Source organism: Vespula pensylvanica, chromosome 3 (assembly GCF_014466175.1).
Source record: "Vespula pensylvanica isolate Volc-1 chromosome 3, ASM1446617v1, whole genome shotgun sequence".
NCBI lineage: Eukaryota > Metazoa > Arthropoda > Insecta > Hymenoptera > Vespidae > Vespula > Vespula pensylvanica.
The window spans coordinates 11976322-11997360 of record NC_057687.1 but is presented as its reverse complement, the minus strand read 5'-3'; the positions used below and the strand labels follow the sequence as shown (position 1 = coordinate 11997360).

General features: G+C 40.2%; 4 protein-coding genes across 7 annotated transcripts; 3 read left to right on the top strand and 1 right to left on the bottom strand.

Moving 5' to 3' along the window:
* The first annotated feature begins 73 nt into the window (after positions 1–73).
* On the top strand, positions 74–2642 carry LOC122627809 (tRNA-dihydrouridine(47) synthase [NAD(P)(+)]-like). Its single transcript, XM_043809365.1, has 5 exons — positions 74–196; positions 414–1713; positions 1833–2200; positions 2282–2410; positions 2502–2642. Exons 1-5 carry the CDS (start codon positions 108–110, stop codon positions 2572–2574), a joined length of 1959 nt encoding a protein of 652 aa, XP_043665300.1. The 5' UTR covers positions 74–107; the 3' UTR covers positions 2575–2642.
* On the bottom strand, positions 187–10353 carry LOC122627862. The gene is made up of 4 exons (XM_043809467.1): positions 10243–10353; positions 3264–3461; positions 3040–3195; positions 187–2956 (listed from the first exon to the last, which is right to left on the bottom strand). Exons 1-4 carry the CDS (start codon positions 10255–10257, stop codon positions 2792–2794), a joined length of 534 nt encoding a protein of 177 aa, XP_043665402.1. The 5' UTR covers positions 10258–10353; the 3' UTR covers positions 187–2791.
* On the top strand, positions 4420–16402 carry LOC122627807 (serine/threonine-protein kinase OSR1). 3 transcript variants are annotated; one of them, XM_043809363.1, is made up of 12 exons: positions 4420–4569; positions 6421–6552; positions 10232–10584; positions 10615–10857; positions 11784–11896; positions 11986–12236; positions 12380–12554; positions 13096–13331; positions 13424–13538; positions 13616–13878; positions 14231–14417; positions 14500–16402. In XM_043809363.1, the coding sequence occupies exons 1-12, from the start codon at positions 4520–4522 to the stop codon at positions 14575–14577; spliced, it is 2196 nt and encodes a 731-aa protein (XP_043665298.1). In that variant the 5' UTR covers positions 4420–4519; the 3' UTR covers positions 14578–16402. The 3 variants fall into 3 exon arrangements, with proteins under 3 accessions (XP_043665298.1, XP_043665297.1, XP_043665296.1); XM_043809362.1 differs by having other exon boundaries at positions 10232–10857; positions 12380–12545; XM_043809361.1 differs by having other exon boundaries at positions 10232–10857.
* On the top strand, positions 16373–20253 carry LOC122627802 (S1 RNA-binding domain-containing protein 1). 2 transcript variants are annotated; one of them, XM_043809352.1, is made up of 3 exons: positions 16373–16493; positions 16637–18839; positions 18915–20253. In XM_043809352.1, exons 2-3 carry the CDS (start codon positions 16935–16937, stop codon positions 19683–19685), a joined length of 2676 nt encoding a protein of 891 aa, XP_043665287.1. In that variant the 5' UTR covers positions 16373–16493; positions 16637–16934; the 3' UTR covers positions 19686–20253. The 2 variants fall into 2 exon arrangements, with proteins under 2 accessions (XP_043665287.1, XP_043665286.1); XM_043809351.1 differs by lacking the exon at positions 16373–16493 and having other exon boundaries at positions 16549–18839.
* Positions 20254–21039: the final 786 nt, after the last annotated feature.

Genomic DNA, 21039 nt, shown 5'->3' with positions numbered 1-21039 from the left:
ATCGAAGATCCCTAATAAAACGATCGTTGTACGTTGCAATTATCGATTCTTATTCCGTCGAAGTAGAGTTTTATTGGCTTGAAACTGCCGCATGTACCAGGTTTCAAATGGCGGATTACAGTGAAAAGTGCAGTGAAGATTGTTCTTTCGATTACAGCGACGATAAACACAAAGGCGTATGCCTTATTAAAGAAGAGTAATCTTTTTATTATTACGTATAATCGTTACATAAGTCGTCGTATCATTATGTTTTTACGCACGATGGAATTATAACCTCAAATAACCACAAGTCGTGTCTCGCACATTCGTTCGTTGTTTTGCGTGGATCGGCTTAAAAATTAAACATTTCGGCTTAAATTGTAAACATTTACGTTTGTCTTTCGCAATATTAAAGCAATATTTATTTGTTGCAGATTCATAATCGAAGATAGAATAAGATTACAAAATGAAGAGTGCCTCGTTGGGACGAACAAGCGCAGTGCGGAGGAAAGTATTAACGCGAATGACGAGGAAACAACGTCCGACGAATTTTCACCGAAAAGATTCAAGTCGGACGATAAGAAAGAGAAACTTAGGGGTCAAAACAAGGCTAGACCGCCACCGTTCAAAACATTGCGCGAATCGAATTTGTGCCCATGGATAGCGGATCAGGCAGAAGGGGAGATTGAGAAAAAATGTGAAAATAAGCGTTGTTCGTTCTTACACGATCGAAAAGAATATTTACAGATAAAGCCGAGCGACATTAACGAGGATTGTTACCTCTTTGATCTGATGGGTAGATGCCCTAGAGGCGCCGCGTGTAGAATGGGTTCGAAACATCTGACCGAAGATGGTTTCAATATAGTAGACGCGAAGAAGTTACAAGAATTTAAAAAGAAACCCTCGTCTACGCAAAATCAATTGTCCAAAGTTCTTCAAAATAAGCTTAGAAAGCATAAATATAATTTTTCCAAGGCAGAGACAATCGTTAAAGGAAACAATCCTTCCGCCAAGAAGATGTCTACCAAAAGTCAGACTTCGAGCGACAAAGAAGAAACGTCTCGACTGAAATATTCGAAAGTAAAGAAAGACGACGAAGAAATGGAGAAAGATTTACCTTCGGAAGAGGTCCTCGGCGAAGAGGAGAACGTTTCCAACGAAACGTCCGACGAAAGGAAAGAACCGAGAATCGGGCCCGTGGAGGACTACGATTTGATTAAAATTCGAACGTCGGAGAAGAAAAAGATCGATTGGAAGAATAAAATAATGTTGAGTCCTTTGACGACCGTGGGTAATCTTCCATTTCGAAGGATTTGTAAAGGTTACGGCGCCGATATCACTTGCGGAGAAATGGCGTTGGCTCCTAAAATACTGAAAGGAGCGCACGAGGAATGGGCTTTGGTAAAACGACACGAAAGCGAAGACGTTTTTGGCATACAATTGTGTGGTAATAATCCTGGAGTATTGACGAGATGTGCTCAGTTATTGAACGAAGAAATTGATATAGATTTCATAGATTTGAACTTAGGGTGTCCTATCGATTTAATTTACAGACAAGGTGGCGGAAGCGGTATGCTCAATAGATTAAACGTATTAGAAACAGTTATAAAGTCGGTTAGTCAAGTCGTGGAGATACCTTTGTCCGTAAAGACCAGAACAGGAGTTTACATAGACAAACCTATAGCGCATAATTTGATGCCAAAGTTTCGAGATTGGGGCGTATCCATGATTACCGTGAGTAGTTTTGCTAAATTTTTATTACTACGAGTCGAAGAGGACGACGAATCATTGATTTAATCGTCGATCTTAAAATTGTACGCGAATTTAATCGGAAACGCTTGCATGTCGAACAGGTTCACGGAAGATCTCGCGAACAAAGGTACACGAAACTCGCAGACTGGAATTATATAGAAAAGTGTGCCCAGGCAGCAAAGCCCATACCTGTATTTGGAAACGGAGATGTCCTTTCGTTCGACGATTATCAAAGAGCACTCAAGCTGTGCACTTCCGTAGAAGGAGTGACTATAGGAAGAGGAGCATTGATAAAACCTTGGATTTTTACCGAAATGAAGGAAAAAAAGTTAATAGACGTAAGAAGTACGGAAAGATTTGATATATTGAAGAGATATGCTAATTATGGTCTCGAGCATTGGGGATCCGATACGCGAGGCGTCGAAACGACAAGGAGATTCATGTTAGAATGGATTTCCTTCTTGCACAGGCGAGTATCTTGCTCGAAAGTCTACGGAAGGGGAACAAAGGCTTGACGATTAAAAACTTACAATTGTATTATTTTCTCTAGATACGTGCCGGTCGGGCTATTGGAGAGACCACCGCAGAGAATCAACGAGAGGCCACCGTTTTACAAAGGTCGAGACGAGATGGAAACGCTTATGGCGAGTTCAAACTGCGCGGATTGGGTCAAAATATCGTAAGTTCGTTTAAACGACAAACGCATATGTAATACGTCGATTGCTAATATCGCTACGATGTATCGTATCACGCTTGACCTCTTTTTCTAGAGAAATGTTGCTTGGAAAAGTACCCGATGGATTTCACTTTTTACCCAAGCACAAAGCAAATTCGTGGAAGTAGCAGGAGAATCGTATCTTATATTTTCCTCTCTCGCGAGAACTTTTGAAATAAACTTTAGCGACAAGCGACAACTCCGATCTGGAAAAATTTTATTCGACGTGCAGATGCAATCGATCCTACCGTAACGTCATACGTAATATTATGCATTAAATTTGTTCGCAAATACGCAATTTTAAGTCGCGTGTATGAGGATCGATAACGAGCCAAGTATTTCCCGTCATTGATAAAGAGCGGCGATGTCGGGCGCAGGGACCGACATGCAATCGCAACCACTGGGGATTTCTATGGTGATAGGCTCCCAACAATTGCTCTCCCAGAGGCGTCTGGATAAGAAGAGGGTCTTTGTCCTTTGGACGCATTGAAACTTGGGATGAGCGCATTTCTGAAATAAACGGGCGATCGTGTAGAAAATCAATGATATTTCGTAGATCGTGGAAATGAGTAGGACGGTAAGATGCGTTCAACCTGTGTAGAGGATGATCCTCTCGTTCGTTCTTCCGCTCGATCGAAAAACTGGTCGTTCTTGCAATAGATTTCGTAATACTCAGGCGGTTGATAGTCGTAAATTGTATTTCTGAGCTGAACTAATTGTTCCTTGGTTTTGCAGACACTTGGATATTCCTAATGAAAAAAGAGAGGTAAGAAGAGTTAAAAGATAAAACTAGTAAATAAATCTCGAAGAGAATTACAGGCTCTGAATTTCTGTTTCGCCGATCGAGCTCTTGAAAGTCTTTCGGCCCTTCCACGCCGTCGTGCTCCTCCGATAGATAGGAGAGATCTCGTAAAGCGGGATGGTTGCTGCGCAAGTGACCCTCGAAGAACTTGGTGAGATTGACTTTCCCGTAGAGCGCTGTGGAATCGTGCGCGAGCACGAGCAATTCGGCGACCTATGGAAAAGAGCAAACGTTAATCGAAATAAAAGGAGCGAGTTGTAAAGGTTCCAAGCTCAGGGATCGGATCGGCGATGGTTCTATCGAACTCGACGAAGCGTCGTAAATCGCGCGTACCGGGGCGACGCAGCACCGCCCGATCGAGTGGGAGCGAAGCTCGCGTGAATCATCATCTATTCGATATTGCGCCTTACGCGAAAGCACGAAATCACCGACGACGATCGCCATACGCGAGAGAATATTTCGAAGCCGTATGAGAATCGCACGTTTTCCATCGTCCAATGTCCGCGAACGGACGGAGATTGTTGTCTTCGAATCGAATCGAGATGACGTCTTCTCGACGATGAACGTTAATCGGTTTCCCGTGAAAATCAGACTTGGCTCGGCCGACAAGGTCAGCCCTGATTGAGTCAACGTGCCCCATGTCGTACGATATAAATTATTCTTCCCCGCGAGTGCCTCGCTTAATTCGCGCGGTGCCTTCCAAGCGACGTCGTATCGACGAAGCGCAAGAGGCAACTAACGATTTTCATTTTGAAACGCGGATAAGCGAGAAAGATTCCCTTTCTCTCTCTCTCTCTCGTTGCCTTTCTTTAAGACCAAAGTCGAGAAGGAGGTAACGGAGAAGAAAGAGAAAAAAAGACGAAATACGATAAATTCTCTTCTCGTGTGTTCGCGAGAGCGCGTAGGAGCGAGGCGCGCGATCGACGCGAGAAGCGCGCTCGTCGGTCCGTGGTAGGTAGTTATTCAATTGAGAAGTGCGCTCCCGTCTGACATAGTTCAGTCGACGACGAACTTACATCTACTCCGGAATTTGCATCTCTCCGCTCCGTCGCGGACTCGGTTTTTTCTTTCGCTCTTTCCTATTCGATCTTTCTTCTCGGTTTTCTCTATCGTTATCTCCGATCGTCGAAGAAAAAGAGGAGGAGGCAGCAACATCGGCAGCGTACAACGTCGATCCTTTCGGCGATCGCGCGTTTAAACGCGTATATTTTACGCGGCGAAGATGTCGTCGAGCTTCTTCCACCTTCATTGATATCGACGACGACGATGCCATGGCGACCGATCTTTGCGCGAACGGAACTTTGAAATCTACGTCCGGCAGGTGAGACACACGAAATATCTGCGTTACAGCAAACGGCGATAACTCGAGCTCGCCCTTTTCCAATTGCGATTTAAGATCGATCCAATATCGGCCACGAAACGCAACCTTTTCCCGTTCGTAACGATGATTTTCATGACAGTGAAACGGCTTAATGGTCATTATTCCTGGCCGAGTTAATAACCAATTGACCCTCGACCGCCTGACCAGAGGTTTCATTGATGAAGAGCGCTATTAGACAAAGTCAAACCGTGCCAGCGCTCGAAACTTGCTCCTTTTTTTTCTCTTCCTCTCCTTCCTCTCTCCTTTCCCCCGTTCGTTCGTCGTTAGCTGTTTACGTACTGTTAACCGTTAACGTAATTACGCGTTAATCCGTCAATAAAGGAGCGCGTCTCGCGAGCTCCTCAACTAAAGCTTTTCCCCAACTTGTTTCAACTTTTCCGAAAATCGCTACTTCTTGCGTTCCTCGATATACGGTAATAGATTAGTAGAATGAGTAAATTGGAACGGTACGACCACGGGACGACGTCTAGTTATTCCATTTAGAACAATTACGGATCATCGGAAAAGATACACGTGGACGTGTTTGTTCAAATGTACTCGTAAATGTGCTCGTTGATCGCACGCATGATCGATCTATGACTAAGCTATGCATTTAAAGATAGTAAATGCACGTGCCGTTGGCGAGTTTCGAGAATAAGAAATGAAAAAATACGATCCGCCGACGCGCGATCTTATTTTCAATGTCGCGATATTCACGTATAAATCGGAATACCTGGAAACGAAATACGATACGTACGTGGATGGCCGAGGCGTACGTCGAATTTCGTGGAACGGAACGATTTTGTGCCTCGAAAATTAGTGTCTCTGACGTAACGGACGTGGGTGCGAAACGACGAGAAAATTCAACGAAAATCCTCGTCCTGGCCCGCGAATTAAATTAAATTTAATCCAAATACTTGATCCCGTCGAACGCGCCTTGATTGCGCGAGGATATAACGAAAGAAACAAAAAAAAAACCCGGAGGAGATCTCTCGATTCTTCTTCAACGCTGACGCATTCCGTGCGAACGGTCTCGTGGGCGCTTCTAGTGTTTGAAAATATACTTAGACCACAATACGACGAGAAAAATAGAGAGAGAAACGGATTTACACGCGTTAATCGCGTTTTTAAACATTGAAATAAGATATTTTAAGCGAATACATACGTTGAAGAAGACTCGAATGGAACTCCGTAACGCGTTTGCTTCGTCCGAAAAGTTGTACATTCGTTGATCTACGATATAATACGACTGTACGTGCAAATGATGTAAAATAAAAAGAGGTTACTAGCCGGTCACTGAAAGACGTATGTACGACGGACCATTGACTCGAAGGAAGGGACGGTAAATTTGCGATAAGATTATTTTTAGCCAACGTTAGAGGGCTTACCCCTTGGCGGTGGCTAAAAATAGTCCGTAAGGCCAATCCAGCTCCAATTATTCCATTTAGGTATTTAGGTGACAATCGACCGACCGCCAATTTAGAAATATTCCACACGCTCGCAAGCGGGGATTTTACGTGGCTTCCTTCGACCGTGATAAGACGCTACGCTACCGTCTTACGATTCCGATCGTTCCGTCGATTTTTCCTAATCGGAAACTTTATCGGAAGTTAAACGTTGCGAAAGAATCCGAATTCGAAGACGAAAGAAACGACGAGATTTGTCGTTGAGCGGCGAATTAAATATCGAACGATCGAATCGAACTGAAAAATCCTAAAATATTCGCGTTTCAATTAGAAAAGAGATCGACGCGAATCGGTAAACGCCTTACGAGCCGCAACCCGTCTAACGAGCTCGCACGTCCGTTTGCAGCGTCGTAGATAACATTATGAGGCAACGCAAGTCCGGTGCACTGGATGCCACGGCGCCGATACCGTCGGAGGAGGAGAAGCTAAAGTTTCAAGATAACAGATTCCTCACGACTTTGGTACTCGGTAGAAGTAGGTGAGTACACCCCGTTTCTTCATTTCTTTTCTGCGTCGTCGCTTTCCTTGCCTTTATTTTCTTTTTTTCCTTTTTTTTTTCTATTAAAATTAACTTCGTTATTTACGTACTTGCGAAAAAGAAAGAAAGAAAGAAAGATATCGAAACTATCCCAAACGAAAAGGCATTGAAAGGCATAGCTTTAAAGTTCGGGAAGTCGACGGGCCTTAACGAGCTAAACGAATCGTTCGTAAACTCGTCACGCGATCTCGTTCCCATCGTTTTCGATGAAGAGAGGGGAGACCGATCGTCTCGCTCTCTCTCTCTCTCTCTCTCTCTCTCTCTCTCTCTCTCTCTCTGTCTCGGTTTCCGCACACGGTTTCCTGACCGCATTGAAATCACAAAAAATAAATCGTCGAACAAAAAACCCGTCGCGTAATCGACATATTTTAATGACTCGTGAGAATTTCATTAGCGCCTCGCAAGAAACATAGCGCGTCCTTCTACTCGTCGTACGATGTCGTTTTATTTAGAAATGAGCACTCTTGCACTCGAAAAATTTGTTTACACGACTTGTTTCTCGATTAAAGACGATTAAAGAAAAAGTCAAACAACTTACTAAAAATAGTTTTCCGTACATCTCTCGGCGTTTCGTTGATTTATTCCACTCGATCTGACGAAGCACGCGAGTGAAGATGGTAAGCGTAGAAGTTGCGAACCTTTTGTAAAATCAAAGTAAAAGTCGAGCGGATTATATACCGGAGAAAGTATCGTTTCCAGAGGGAAAATCATACCCGCTTGCGCTCGATGCTAAAGGTTAAAATAAAATTCCTGTACAAATAGAGAAAATCAGAGATAAAGCTTCGGTGGCATCTGACGCGTCGAACGTTTATATCTACGGATCGATCGATTGACATTAATTAAATCAGTAGGATTGCAACCGGACAATTTATTTAAGAGATTTATAAATGCGAGGCGAGCACCGATATCGGTTGCTATCGTCACCGATATCGTTGGTAAATCCAAAAATCCTCGTTAAGGTTCGATCCAACATCGTTTTTCAATATTTTTGCGAGCCACCTACGCGCCTGAAGACTCGTACAATAAGACTCTCGTTCCAAAATGGACGGACGAACGCCTGGGAAAGAGGAAAAGACGAATCGAGAGTCGGAGTAATTAAGTTTGAACGTTCGAGCCTTGAGACTTTATAATTAGTTCTACGAAGTTAATTCAACGAAGAGACGAAACGATTTCGCTCGAATTAACGGCGGCAACGCGTTTCAGGATTATGAGGCTGTCGAAACGTATCTCATTAACCGATTCGTACCGTAAGTTTTATTTCAAATTTGCCACCTCGACTCTCAGCGTTGCATCGCGATCGTCTAAGGCTCCTTCGTATTCATGGTCGGTATCGTTCGAACCAAGATTTTTTTTCTTACTTTTTCTCAAAATCCTTTTGCCAAAAATTATGCGTCGTCGATTAATGTACCTAATAAAAGCGTAACATTTATCAAAACCATAATCATTCGTCGTATCTTATCAACCTAACCAATTTTATTCTCTCTCTCTCTCTCTCTCTCTCTCTCTCTCTCTCTCTCTCTCTCCCCCCTCTCTAGTCGTGCTGCGTTCTTACTCTCTATTCTATCTATTTCAAGTTTTATCTCTTTCCCGTCGTAATAGTTGTAGGCACGGTTATCTCGTTAGTCGAAATTATTTTTGCTCGCGCAACGAATACGGTAGCAACTCCCAATCCTACCGATTAAGATTCTGAGAGGTTTTCATCTTGTTTTTATATTTCATACGCATAGCGTATAAGGTCTGCAAATCCAATACGATAAGATAAGCTGCGTATAGTTGGTTTCGTAAACAATAGTAAGCGGTAAAAGTAAATGTCTTTCCGGAAGTATCCTGGATTTCGATAGGAAAGTGATGATTCACAGTAATTCATGGTACTGTTCATTTTCTTGTTAAAATCAATAACCTTTTTTTCTCCGATGCGTTTCTAAGGACACACGATCGACCCTACGGACAGCACGTTTTTTCATCTCCAAACTCTAAAACGAGGTTCGCATGAGATTTACAACGAGTATAATTCGAATCACTTTTTGAAAATGATCATAATTTATTTTAACATGTTTTTATTTCTTTTTATTTTATTATTATTTCTTTTTACATCACGTACGATTTAATCATAGAGCGATCAAGTTATAAAAATGTAAACGAACGATTATAACAATCCCATTTTTCGGTGTGAAAAATTTCAAAACACGGTACGATATATAAAACAACGTCGCATTGCGTTAGTTTTATCCTGCCTTAAGACGAATAACACAGTTTCTAAACCCATTTCTCGCCAAATTTTTCGTTGACAAAATAAATAAAAAGATTTCGTAAAAACCCATTTCGATGGAACGTTGCATATCGTCGATATTTGTTTCAATTGGAAATTTATTCGTTAGTTTCTTTTTGTGCTCCTTGTACGTATCCATCGTTTATAATCGATTGTTTCAGGATAATCGATTATCCGAGACATCCATCGTTGCCAAATAATCCCGTCCGTACAAAAATGTGAAAAAAATATAATATAATAGATATAGTATATATAATACAGACACAGATAAACACCCTTCCCATTCGAGCGTCCACTCCAAAGACGGTACGTACGCGTCTTCGAATATACATACCGCCTTTGGAGCAAAAGGGTTAACGATTTTGCGTCACGACCAATAGCGCGCCGCTAAAATTAACGGTTCTCTCCGTCATGACCAATAACACAGGGCCAAGAATTATGGCGGGATTCTTTATAAAGTTTGACAGCCGGAGTAGGATTATCGGTCGCGCGACGCAAAGTCCTTTACCGAAAGAACGAATGCGCGCTAGTGTTCGATCGAACGCGCCAGACTGCGGTACTCGAGTCCGATAAATACCGTCTAAACCAGGAATACAAAAAAAGAAAACAAGAGAGAGAGAGAGAGAGAGGGAGGGAGGAAGGAAAGAAAGGGATCGATCGCACGTAAGTATCTTGTTACTTCCGTTCGAATTGAAAGTAGCTCAAAAGTTTCGTCAAATTTGTTCTCTTCTTTTTATCCATATCCGTTATATAAGAATTCGTCGATTAAAGAGAAATTGCTTTCGAAACGTTTTAGAAACGGTCAAAGAACGTTACGATTGATTAATCGCTTTGGTTTTCGAATAGCCTTTGGTTGATCTCAAATAAATGAACGCAACCGTCTGTTTGCTGCGTCTACGATTAATTCGAGCGTACGCGTGGACGACCGTCGGTGATTCGGTTCCTTGAGAAACCTCAATCGTTTCAATGAATCGAAACGAGTTTCGCGTAGGACGCATAATCACGAGATCGACGCATTTGTCTTCTCGCGATTACGCGTAATTGATGCCCGATAAACGCGCTTTTCTTTGTCAACCAACAAAACGGACGTAATCGTAAACGTGTAACTAAACAATCTATGGACGTACGTACGTATCCGCGAAAGTGAAGAAAAAGTTTTTATATTCTAAAGTAAATCTTTCTTTGGTTCTTTTTGGCCGAGGCGGCCTTATCTTTTGCAAAGACATGACAAATAAAAGACAACGTTTACACAGTTCGTCTTGTAACGCGCAAAGATAATCGACTTAATCCTTGAATCTTCGAATGCAAGATCGCGAAAATTAAATCGCAACGTGACTACGTTTTCGACAGAAAAATCTCACCGGACGTACTGCCATCTTGCCCTTCTGGAATATTTCGTCAAAGATCCCTTCGTTCGACGACTCCTACTAAATTATCCACGTCGACGACGACGACGGCGACGACGACTACGACAACAACAACAACGACGACGAAAAGCAACGGTAACGAAGAAGTGCAGGCAACGCGAAACGATCGGCAAAACTCTACGCGAGTTTTTTCGACCGTTTTATCGAGCGTCCTTTCGAGCGGTATTCGCGAGAAAAGCAACGTATTGAACAACAACAACAATAACAACAACAACAACAACAACAACAATAAAAACGGTAATAGTAAGAAAAGCGTCGTCGGCGGTGGTGGCGGCAGCGGCGGCAGCGGCGGCGGCGGCGGCGGCGGCGGCGGCGGCCTCAGAGGTCAGGCGGCGCGTGCCATTCGAGCCGGGAACGCCGGCGGCGGTGGCGAGAGCGGAGGTGAGAGCGGAGGCGGCGCCTCGTTACTCGCAAGGGGCGCCAGAGCTGCCAGTAAGCACGCGCGCCTTGGCACGGCACTGGCTAACAAAATGGCGTCTGCGAGCTCAACCGCGGTCGTGCAAGGCTGGCCGAACACCAAGGACGACTACGAGCTCAAAGAGGTTATCGGTGAGTAACTACCGTGTCGCCGCTTACCATTCCCCTCTGCTATCCCTTTGTCCTTCTAGGTATCGCGCAAACCAGCCACCGTCCAGAGAAAATCTTTCGGAATCGGAGCCGGTCGCTCGTTTCTCTTCTCTCTCTGTCTTCTTCCTTCCCATCTCTTTCTCTCTCTCCCTCTCTCTCTCTCTCTCCTCTTTTTTAGTCAACTATCGCTTCGTCGAATTTCACGATTCCCCGAAAATTTTTTCGAGATGACAGAACAACAACGAGAATGACGTAGTGCTCGACGATGTTCGACGACGCGTCCAGTTATTTCCTAAAGATTTTCTCTACCACCTCTGAAACGCCATTCTCGACGAGGAGTCTTAACCGGCTCCTTCGCGATAACGAATTCCTCGTTTCTGTCTCTCTTCCTTTTCGCTTCTCTCTCTTTCTCTGTCTTTCTCCATTCTTCCTTCGTGCATAACGTACGTTAAACATTCGTTCTCTCGCCGTTTCTCACATAGAAATATGCTCGTGATCTTGTCTGTCTTTCTCTCTCTCTCTCTCTCTCTCTCTCTCTCTCTCTCCCTCTCCTGTCTCTCCCTCCCTCTTTCTCTCCCTCTCTCTCTCCCCCTCCCTTCTCTAACCCTTCTTCGTGGATATTGTACTCCATTGCTATATATATATATATATATGCACATTATAACCTAAATGGTTGGCATCGATCGTTTGTTTTGCTTCGTTTCTTGCTCTCTTTCCGTTAAAGATTCATCGAATGTTTGTTATGTACTATTCGTACGCAGCTGTTACGTATCGTGGCACTATTCTCGCTCTTTATCCTTGATTAGTTGATAGGTTTGCTAAAAATACGTTGTATACGAACTATTATTTATTATATCCAATTATCGTAGAAACGGAATAACTTATCGTACGTTGATTAATATTCAAAGGTGTTGGAGCCACTGCAGTAGTACACGCGGCATTTTGTATTCCACGCCAAGAAAAATGTGCTATAAAGAGAATAAATTTAGAAAAATGGAATACCAGCATGGACGAATTATTGGTAAGAGTATTTATAATTTACAAGTAATTACTGTGTACTTTTCGTTCGATACGCCTTTACTACCATCACGTTTGTCGTTATTTAAACAGAAAGAGATACAAGCTATGTCTTCTTGCAACCACGAAAACGTCGTAACTTATTACACGTCGTTTGTCGTAAAAGAAGAACTTTGGCTCGTTCTGAGACTACTGGAAGGTGGATCTCTGTTAGATATAATCAAACATAAAACTAGAACCACCAACTGCAAACACGGAGTGTTCGACGAAGCTACGATAGCTACCGTACTTCGAGAAGTCCTAAAAGGTCTTGAATATTTTCACAGCAATGGTCAAATCCACAGGTATCTTTGTCGATATTCTTTCTCATTTATTTTAACAATTTTAACCTTTGTGGTTTGGTGTATTAAATGGGAATATAATTATATTAAAGATATTAATTTACTAGTGTATATGACTTTTAACAAAAAAAACAAAACAATATTAGGGACATAAAAGCGGGTAATATCCTACTAGGAGAAGATGGTACTGTACAGATCGCTGATTTTGGTGTCAGTGCTTGGCTCGCTACAGGAAGAGATCTGAGCAGACAAAAAGTTAGGCACACTTTTGTGGGAACGCCATGTTGGATGGCACCTGAGGTCATGGAGCAGGTGAGAGAGGAAAGTAACACTACAACTTCTTAGCCTGCATTTTCTGTGTCTACATTTCTGTTGCATTTACATATATTGGCATAGAGAAGTGCTAAGACGAAGATGTACAGTTTACTATCGCTATAAACACGTTATGCTTTTTATTAAGTTTAAATACTAGATACGTTTACATGATCGTATCTACTGCTAAAGAGGCATCGGTAAAACGCTTTTTAATTTCTAAGAAACGAGATACAACGGATACCCTTACGTTACACCGTTTGCATGAAGTCGGTACTACCGATTATTGCCGATTGTTAACGAAGAAAATATTTCGTTATTTCCAACGATTCGAATAGAACGTGTATTTAAAGAGCTGAACGCTTGTAGACGTGCAAATGCATATGAGTATATCAAGGATGGTTATCCTTGGAGATGCTTGCGACGTTGATTCTTCGAGTTACGTCGAGTTTTCGCGTCATTTCTAGAAGCACGCTTCTTTTAAGTGTTGTCTATCTTCGTTTAATATACTTATCGTAAAAGCAATTATGATATGCATATTTATTTGCAGGACCATGGCTATGATTTTAAAGCGGACATTTGGTCGCTCGGTATCACTGCTATCGAAATGGCAAGCGGTACCGCTCCTTACCACAAGTATCCACCGATGAAGGTATTGATGCTCACTTTACAAAACGATCCACCGACCTTGGACACAGCGGCGGATGATAAAGATCAGTATAAAGCGTATGGTAAAACATTCCGTAAAATGATCGTCGATTGCTTACAAAAGGATCCAACTAAGAGGTAAGGCTAGGCACGTACGTTTACAGAACCGACGTAAGTGAGTGGGTACATGTAATGGTACACATGTATCGAGGCAAATCCCTTTCTTTCAGACCAACTGCTACAGAACTCTTGAAACATCCCTTTTTCAAAAAGGCTAAAGACAAGAAATATTTGCAACAAACGTTAGTCGCTATAGGTCCAAGTCTCGAAACTAGAGTACAGAAGGTATGTTTGTTTAGAAACGTAAGATGTACGCTTGATCTATACTCTTTGATACGAAATATCGTTACGATCTAAAACAGGCATCGAAGAGGCAACCGGGTACGTCGGGTCGTTTACATAGAACGGTAACAGGGGAATGGGTTTGGTCGTCGGAAGAGGAGGATAGTGCGTCTAGCGGCGAGGAGGGCAAAGAAGCGTTACCAGTCAATACGATAGAGAATGCGAGTAGCGAAGAAGATCTTGAACAAGACGAGTTTTACTCTCAGGTCAAGTCGACGCAAAGTCACGCTGCTATACAAGCTGCCGAACAAAATGTTCCTATAAATCTGGTGTTACGACTACGGTATATATTAAATACCTCGAAAGAACTTTTATTAAATGTTCTACTCTTTGATGTTATCATATATACACATACATATATCCAACGATATCCTTGCAGCCGTCCAGATACCCAGTTCACCCTCGCAGAAAAGCTCAAGTACACGTCCGTCCTTCCCGATCCTATTAATATTTGTTTAAAACAAGTTGCTATATTCTCTACGATTTAATCTTTAAATAACAATTTAATCATTAAGTTATTATCTTTATTTTTGTTTATTTTTATTTTCCTTTATTCTTCTTTCGTTCTCTTTTATTTGTTATTCTTTATTTATTTATTTATTTATTTATTTATTTATTTATGTTTTGTTTTTTAGTAATCAGAAACGTGAACTAAACGACATCAGATTCGAATTTGCCGTGGGAATTGACTCTGCGGAGGGCATTGCTGCCGAACTGGTTGGCGCAGGATTAGTCGACGGAAAAGACATTGTGGTCATAGCAGCGAATTTACAAAAATTAATAGACAGTGCCGGACAATTGCGGACTGTTACGTTTTCATTGGTAAAACGAAACTTGCTCTCTCGTTACTTCGCACTATCGTGCAGGTGAAAAACTTTGCAATTATTTTTGATTTGTTTTCTAGAACTCTGGTCATGCAGCCAACGAAGTACCGGATGATAAAGCATTGATAGGATTTGCTCAGATCTCCATCACGGATTAAACGATTTCGTAGTATTCTGAAGTCTCAGAATAATACTCTTACGTGATATATAATGCAGAAAGAATCAAAGGCTATAGCTATACCGTTTGATCGTTATAGAAAAACATTGTACAGTATAAACCATCGACGAATTTGTTTCACACGTATGGCTCTAGCTTTTGGTATTTTTGCAATTACTCTTTTCAGTTGCTATGATTTTTCAGGTAATTTGATCACACAGGACATAGAACCTACAAGATAGTACATCGTAAAAATATTATATCCGGTGACAAAGAACCTTTGAAAAAAATTTTTACGTCCATTTTATGTTCGCGTAACATACAGTAAGACGCAACCCACGCGATTATTATCCACGAAGGCTTGCAAATTAGACGTATTCTCTTAATCTAAAAATTAAAAGTTCATGTTATTAATCTATAATGATTCATATTACTTTAATTTATGTAAATATTAGCGATCCAGTCTGTTCGTTAAGTTGTTTCTCTTCTTAGTTGTTGGCTGTAAATTTGAAAGAATTTGCACACATTGAAAGAGCATAGCACTTGAAATAACGACCGAAGAACGCATTGGATGAAATCAGTTAAGGTGCTTTAATATCTCGTTTGTTTATTCGATATAACTTTCTTCCTTTATTCAACGAAGGATATATAAGATGCACTATAATATAGTGTCATTAAAGTCATTAAGTCCTGTACAAAATATCAATTATTACATTTTAATTATCATATTTGATGAAGGATCAATGAAATATTACACGAAGATTCAAAAGTACTAGAACACATTTTGTACTTAATTAAATAGAATTACAATAATATATTCATATTCTTAAAGATTTTAGATAGAACTGATTTAAGACTTTTATTTCTTGAATCGTTTTTACAAAAGCGATATATATATATATATGTACATGATATGTGTGTATATATATATATATATATACATATACATACATATATACGTATATACGTATAGATACATATATGCGCACCTGTACGCAACGTGAGCCTGCCACAAAATATATGAGATCAGAGTTATATGTTATTTATGATTAAAATTATTCTGAATATATTATGGAATTTTGTAACATAAGTTTTAATATAGCCAGGCTTGTATATAGTAAAGAAGAGAAATATGTAATTATCAGATTTTGTTTATTATTTCAAGGTTTCTTTTTCACTACGAAATATAAACGAAAAATCGGAAACATTTTTAGCTTGCACACACGCAAGGCATAATGTCGTGTTTGCGATAATAACGTTAAATTATTTTAGTTCTACTCGGAATATATATAGAAATCATTTTATCAATTCTGAAGTCACGAATGTAATACTCTATTCATTAAACGGCAGATGTATCTTGTATGCTTAATAATTACTATAGAACATACGGAAAATGAGCATAATTATTATTAAGCCAAAAGCAACAACAACAACAACAACAATAATAATGATAATAATAATGTTATAAACCAAAGTAGAAGCAGAAAAAATTAGTTACGTCGAACGTGGCACTATTTGGTAGTATTTAGGCTTACCACGCATTATAATTCAGGATTCGAACAAAATTTAGTCCGAATGTTTTAGCGTAACTGTATTATCATGATACATGTGCCTTATCCCCCACCCTAACCCAAAAGAAAACTATACTCGCTGTCGATTCACAAGCTTTTAGACGTAATATTCAATCTCTATCATTTTCTTACCGCGACGTATCATTCGTAGCATCATCGAAATGGTGCCAAACAAAATGTGACGATTGATTATGTACCGATATAAGAAGTAATTTATTTGTATCAATATCAAACAATATTAAGTAATGAAAAATATTGTGCTTTATTCCATTGCATTATTACGATCATTTGATATGTAAGAACAGTGTGGTTCAATGGAAAGAAAAAAGAAGAAAGGGATATGCAAGTTAGTACTTAATTTTAACTTAATTTTTATAGAATTTCTATAAATCGATAATATAATTCTTTTTATACACGAAATATCTGAGCGAGTTTATTAATGACTTATAAGCGATTGACGTCGTCGCAATAAAATATCGCTCTTTCTAGTAAATACATGGAAGTCGCTTTTTTATTACTAAATTGGACGAGTGTATTCTTCAAAACGATTAGAATGTTAGAGAATACGCATTCGTATGGTTAGAATATTTACCAACTTTCGCGGTAAAAACTTTAAACATTCAAGTACCTATGATCGTCACCAGGGATGCTGTAAACATCCGATCGAAAGGAATATGCGCAACGTATATCGTTAATAGGTTATCCGATGTATACATACGCGCTATGTTTTCATGTTTACTTCATGTATCTGTTGTTCTGTAACATTCCAGAAACATAATTTAGAAATATGAAGAGAGTTTTACGGAATAAACGAAACGCACCGATAATTATATCCTCCGATGAAGAGGAAAATGAGAAGAACGAGAAGAAAGAAATCAAAAAGAAAGTTGTAAAGAAAAAAATTCAAGTTGAAGATAAAATGGGAACGATTCATAAAGGTAAGAGAAAGAGAGTAGGAAATGTACAAGTAAGAGGTAAGAGAATTGGAAAAGAACAAATCAATAAAGACAACGACGAAGATGTAATTACGAAGGAAAAAGTAGACGAATGTACAAGGGCGAAGGGTGTAAAAAGGAAAAACGAGGATATAGACGAGTCAAATGTTTCTAATGGAAAAAAGGCAAGATTGAAGAAAGATGTAAACGACTCCAACAAAGATGTATCGTTCAAATGGCCAAAGAAAGATAAAGAAATAGATATAGAAAATTTTTCTACCGAATGCGTAGAATGGACCGACGTGGATTACATTTGCGAAGTACAGAATATCGATCGACAAGTAGCGCAAAATATTGTGAAACTTTTCAAAGACGAAAATACTATACCTTTTATCGCAAGGTACAGGAAAAACATGACGGGTGGTATGGAGCCGGATCGATTAAGATCTGTGAAGGAGTCCTTCGATCGAGTAAGGATAATAAAAAATCGTGCAGTCACGATTATTAAAGCCGTCGATAAGTTGGGAAAGTGGACGCCGCAGATTCATTCTGCCGTAATGTCTACCAAATCCATGGACGATTTGGAGCATATTTATTCCATGTTTAAAGTTAACCAGAAGAGATCCTTGGCGGAGAGGGCCAAGTCGCTGGGCTTAGGTCCGGTAAGTAACGCCGTAATAGAAGGAAAAGAAATTCCTCCTATGTCGTCGCTGATCGACCAAAAAAAGAAGGAGCTGCAAAGCGAGCAACAAGTGAAAGAAGGAATTGTACATATTATAGCGGACATGATAAGTAAAAATAAAGTTACCTTCGACGAAGTGAGAACGCTTGAAAAAGCATCTATTATAGAGATTCAGACGCTACGATCAAAGTTGAACAATACGTCCAAGAACGGGAAGAAGGATGAAGAAAAGTATGAAATGTATTTCAATTTCAAAAGTAACACAAGAATTATTAAGCCGCATCAAATTTTAGCTATCAATAGGGCAGAGTCGCAAAAAATTCTCGCTGTAAAGATCGTTATACCGGATTCTTTGGTAGATAGATTTAAAAATTTTTGTTTGGATTTCTTCAAAATCGGAGCTCGAGCATCGACCTTACATTTAACATTATTGAAAGACAGTATCGATTATGCTTACAAGAAATTTATTAGACCACTAATAATTCGAAGAGTACGAAGCGAGTTAACGGAGAAGGCTGAAGACGCATCTATAAAAGTATTCGCTATCAATGTCAAACAGTTGTTACTGATACCTCCCGTACGAGGAAAGATCGTGCTAGGTATAGACCCGGGCTTTTCTCACGGATGTAAATTAGCAGTAGTATCGGAACAAGGAAGCGTTTTAGAAACTGCTATAATATATCCTCATAAAAAGACAGAAGGCTCAGAAAAATCGATTAAAATTTTGACCGATTTGGTAAGGAAATATAATAGTACTGTCATAGCGCTTGGCAACGGTACGGCATGCAGAGAAACAGAAGTGTTTCTGTCAAATTTAATCAAATCCAATGCCTTCGATCCTTTCGACGTTTCTTACACGATAGTCGACGAAGCGGGAGCTTCCGTATACAGCTGCAGTTTGGAAGCCAAACTCGAGTTTGCCAACCTCGATCCAAACATAATCTCTGCGATCTCAATCGCAAGGCGTATACAAGATCCGCTTGCCGAATTGGTCAAGGTAGAGCCCAAGTATCTAGGTGTAGGAATGTATCAACACGATTTGCCCGAAAAACAATTGTTACAGTCGTTGAACGAAGTTAGTATACGTACGAGAACATCGGTATATTCCTTGACATAACGATAATTGGGTGATTTTAATTTATCCTTACAGGTTGTCACAGAGGCTGTAAGTTTCGTCGGCGTAGACGTCAATACAGCTTCCCTTTCTCTCCTTAAAAAAGTCGCTGGTCTGAATCTATCTAGAGCAACTAACATCATAGAATGGAGGAATAAACACGGTCCATTTTCAAACAGACAACAGATTTTGGACGTAAAAGGTATTGGCACCAAAACTTTCGAGCAGTGTGTCGGATTTATAAGGATTCTACCAGAGACGGCGGTTGTTACTGGGAGTAAAGCAAAGAAATTAAAAAATCCTGATACATCTCCAAATTTTTTGGATCAAACTTGGATTCATCCGGAGTCATATGCTATAGCGGATAAATTTATAAAATCGTCTGGATGTAATGTAAAGGAAATAGGCAGTTTGTCTTTCGTGGAAAAAATAAAATCGTACGTGAAAGACGGTGGTTCGAGTTTTCATAAGAAATTTCAGACGGACGAAGCCACGTTAGAAGTTATAATAAAAGGCTTGACTATGAAAAAAGACGAAGACATAAGAATGAAGTCGCACTGTCCTTTGTTTCGTGCTTCTTTGCAAAACATCGACGACTTGACCAATGGTACCATCTTAAGCGGGGCTGTCAGGAACATCACGCATTTTGGGATATTCGTAGATGTGGGGGTGGGAAGAAACGGTCTTATGCCCACTAAGTGGTGCAAGGATCAAACGCTTTGCATAGGTCAACGCGTGGAAGTAAAAGTCATCAACATCGAACATCGTCGCAATAGGTTCACCTTGGAATTAATGAAGGTCTTATAAAGTAACAAGGAAAGATTTTCTTTATCGATCGTGCGAGGCGTCAAGTACGATCGAAATACTTTCCTTTTTTGACCGTCTCCTTTATCATCGATTATGTACATCCCCATATATACGTTTTGTACGGATTGTGAGCGAAATAAATTCATCCATTGAAAACATTGAATAAGAAAAGATAGAGAAAAGTTTGATTTGGAAAAAAATAGGATTTAGAGCGATCCTTTTGTTAAGAGTGATTTGATGGATTTATTACGTGCGAGGTCGGAACGAAAGGGTAGACTATGTTCCAAGAGTCTCTCTGCAGTTCGACGATCGATTTCCTTTCGTTCATTCTCTCGATTTCAACTTGATTCTTTACTCTGGCTTTATTCGACAATGGAAAAATGATTCTAGGGACGCGTTCGTAAATAGTTTATTACCTGACAGGAGGGTATTCGAGAAAATTATATATCGCGATAGAGAAACGAAAGGATGCGAGGGTACTGAAAGACACGATATGACATTCGTAGCGCGTATGATACATTATTCAGTCCAGATACATAAAACCGCCCGACTGCGAATTTCTTTATAATTGATGGAATCGTTTTATTTTTTTTTTTTTTTTTAAGACCACTTTAAAAAGCACGTTTAAATAGAATTTCCGACGTGGCGTATCAAGAGTGCCCTCTGTAATCGCTTTGTTCGGTTTACCTCTGTCGATAAGGTAGATCTTCGTACCGTTCGTACCAAATCCAAAAAAGCATACTTTGTACTAAACAAATTCGATGTCTAATCGATTTATTGGAAAAGAATAATAATCGATCATTTTCTAATCGTATCGTTATTTAGAATTCCCTTTTAGATGGCAATGCGCAAACCAAAAATAATTAATATCGCGTAATTTTCCTTAGTGCTAGCATCGTTGTCCTTTGTTGGCATCCCGGCGGTAGGTCGATCTTTTGGAGCATTTTCGAGGGTGTACGGTGGCGTTACGTTTTCGGGACAGCCGGCTTGAAAACGTTAAAAATTGCCTCGTTTTCTTCGCGAAGCACGTACTTAACAATTTCTTCGTCGGGCCCGCGTTGCTCTCCGCGTACGTATGGTAAATTACAAGAGGTACGCGCGGGTAAAGTAAAGCACAACGGAGCTGCTATTTGAGCTTTTTATTTATTTTAACGATAAAACGATATTGCTCGAGGATTCATTGAGGCTCGGGATTTTTCGATGGAAATGGGTGACCCAGAAAGCGTTTCTCGCACGAGTCAACGAGTACGAGATTTGTTTCATAAACGATAGCCGATAAGTTTTAATTAAATTTCAATACGGAGTTGGGCCGACGCGTTTAAACATTTTAGGAATAAATGGTTCCATACGCGTC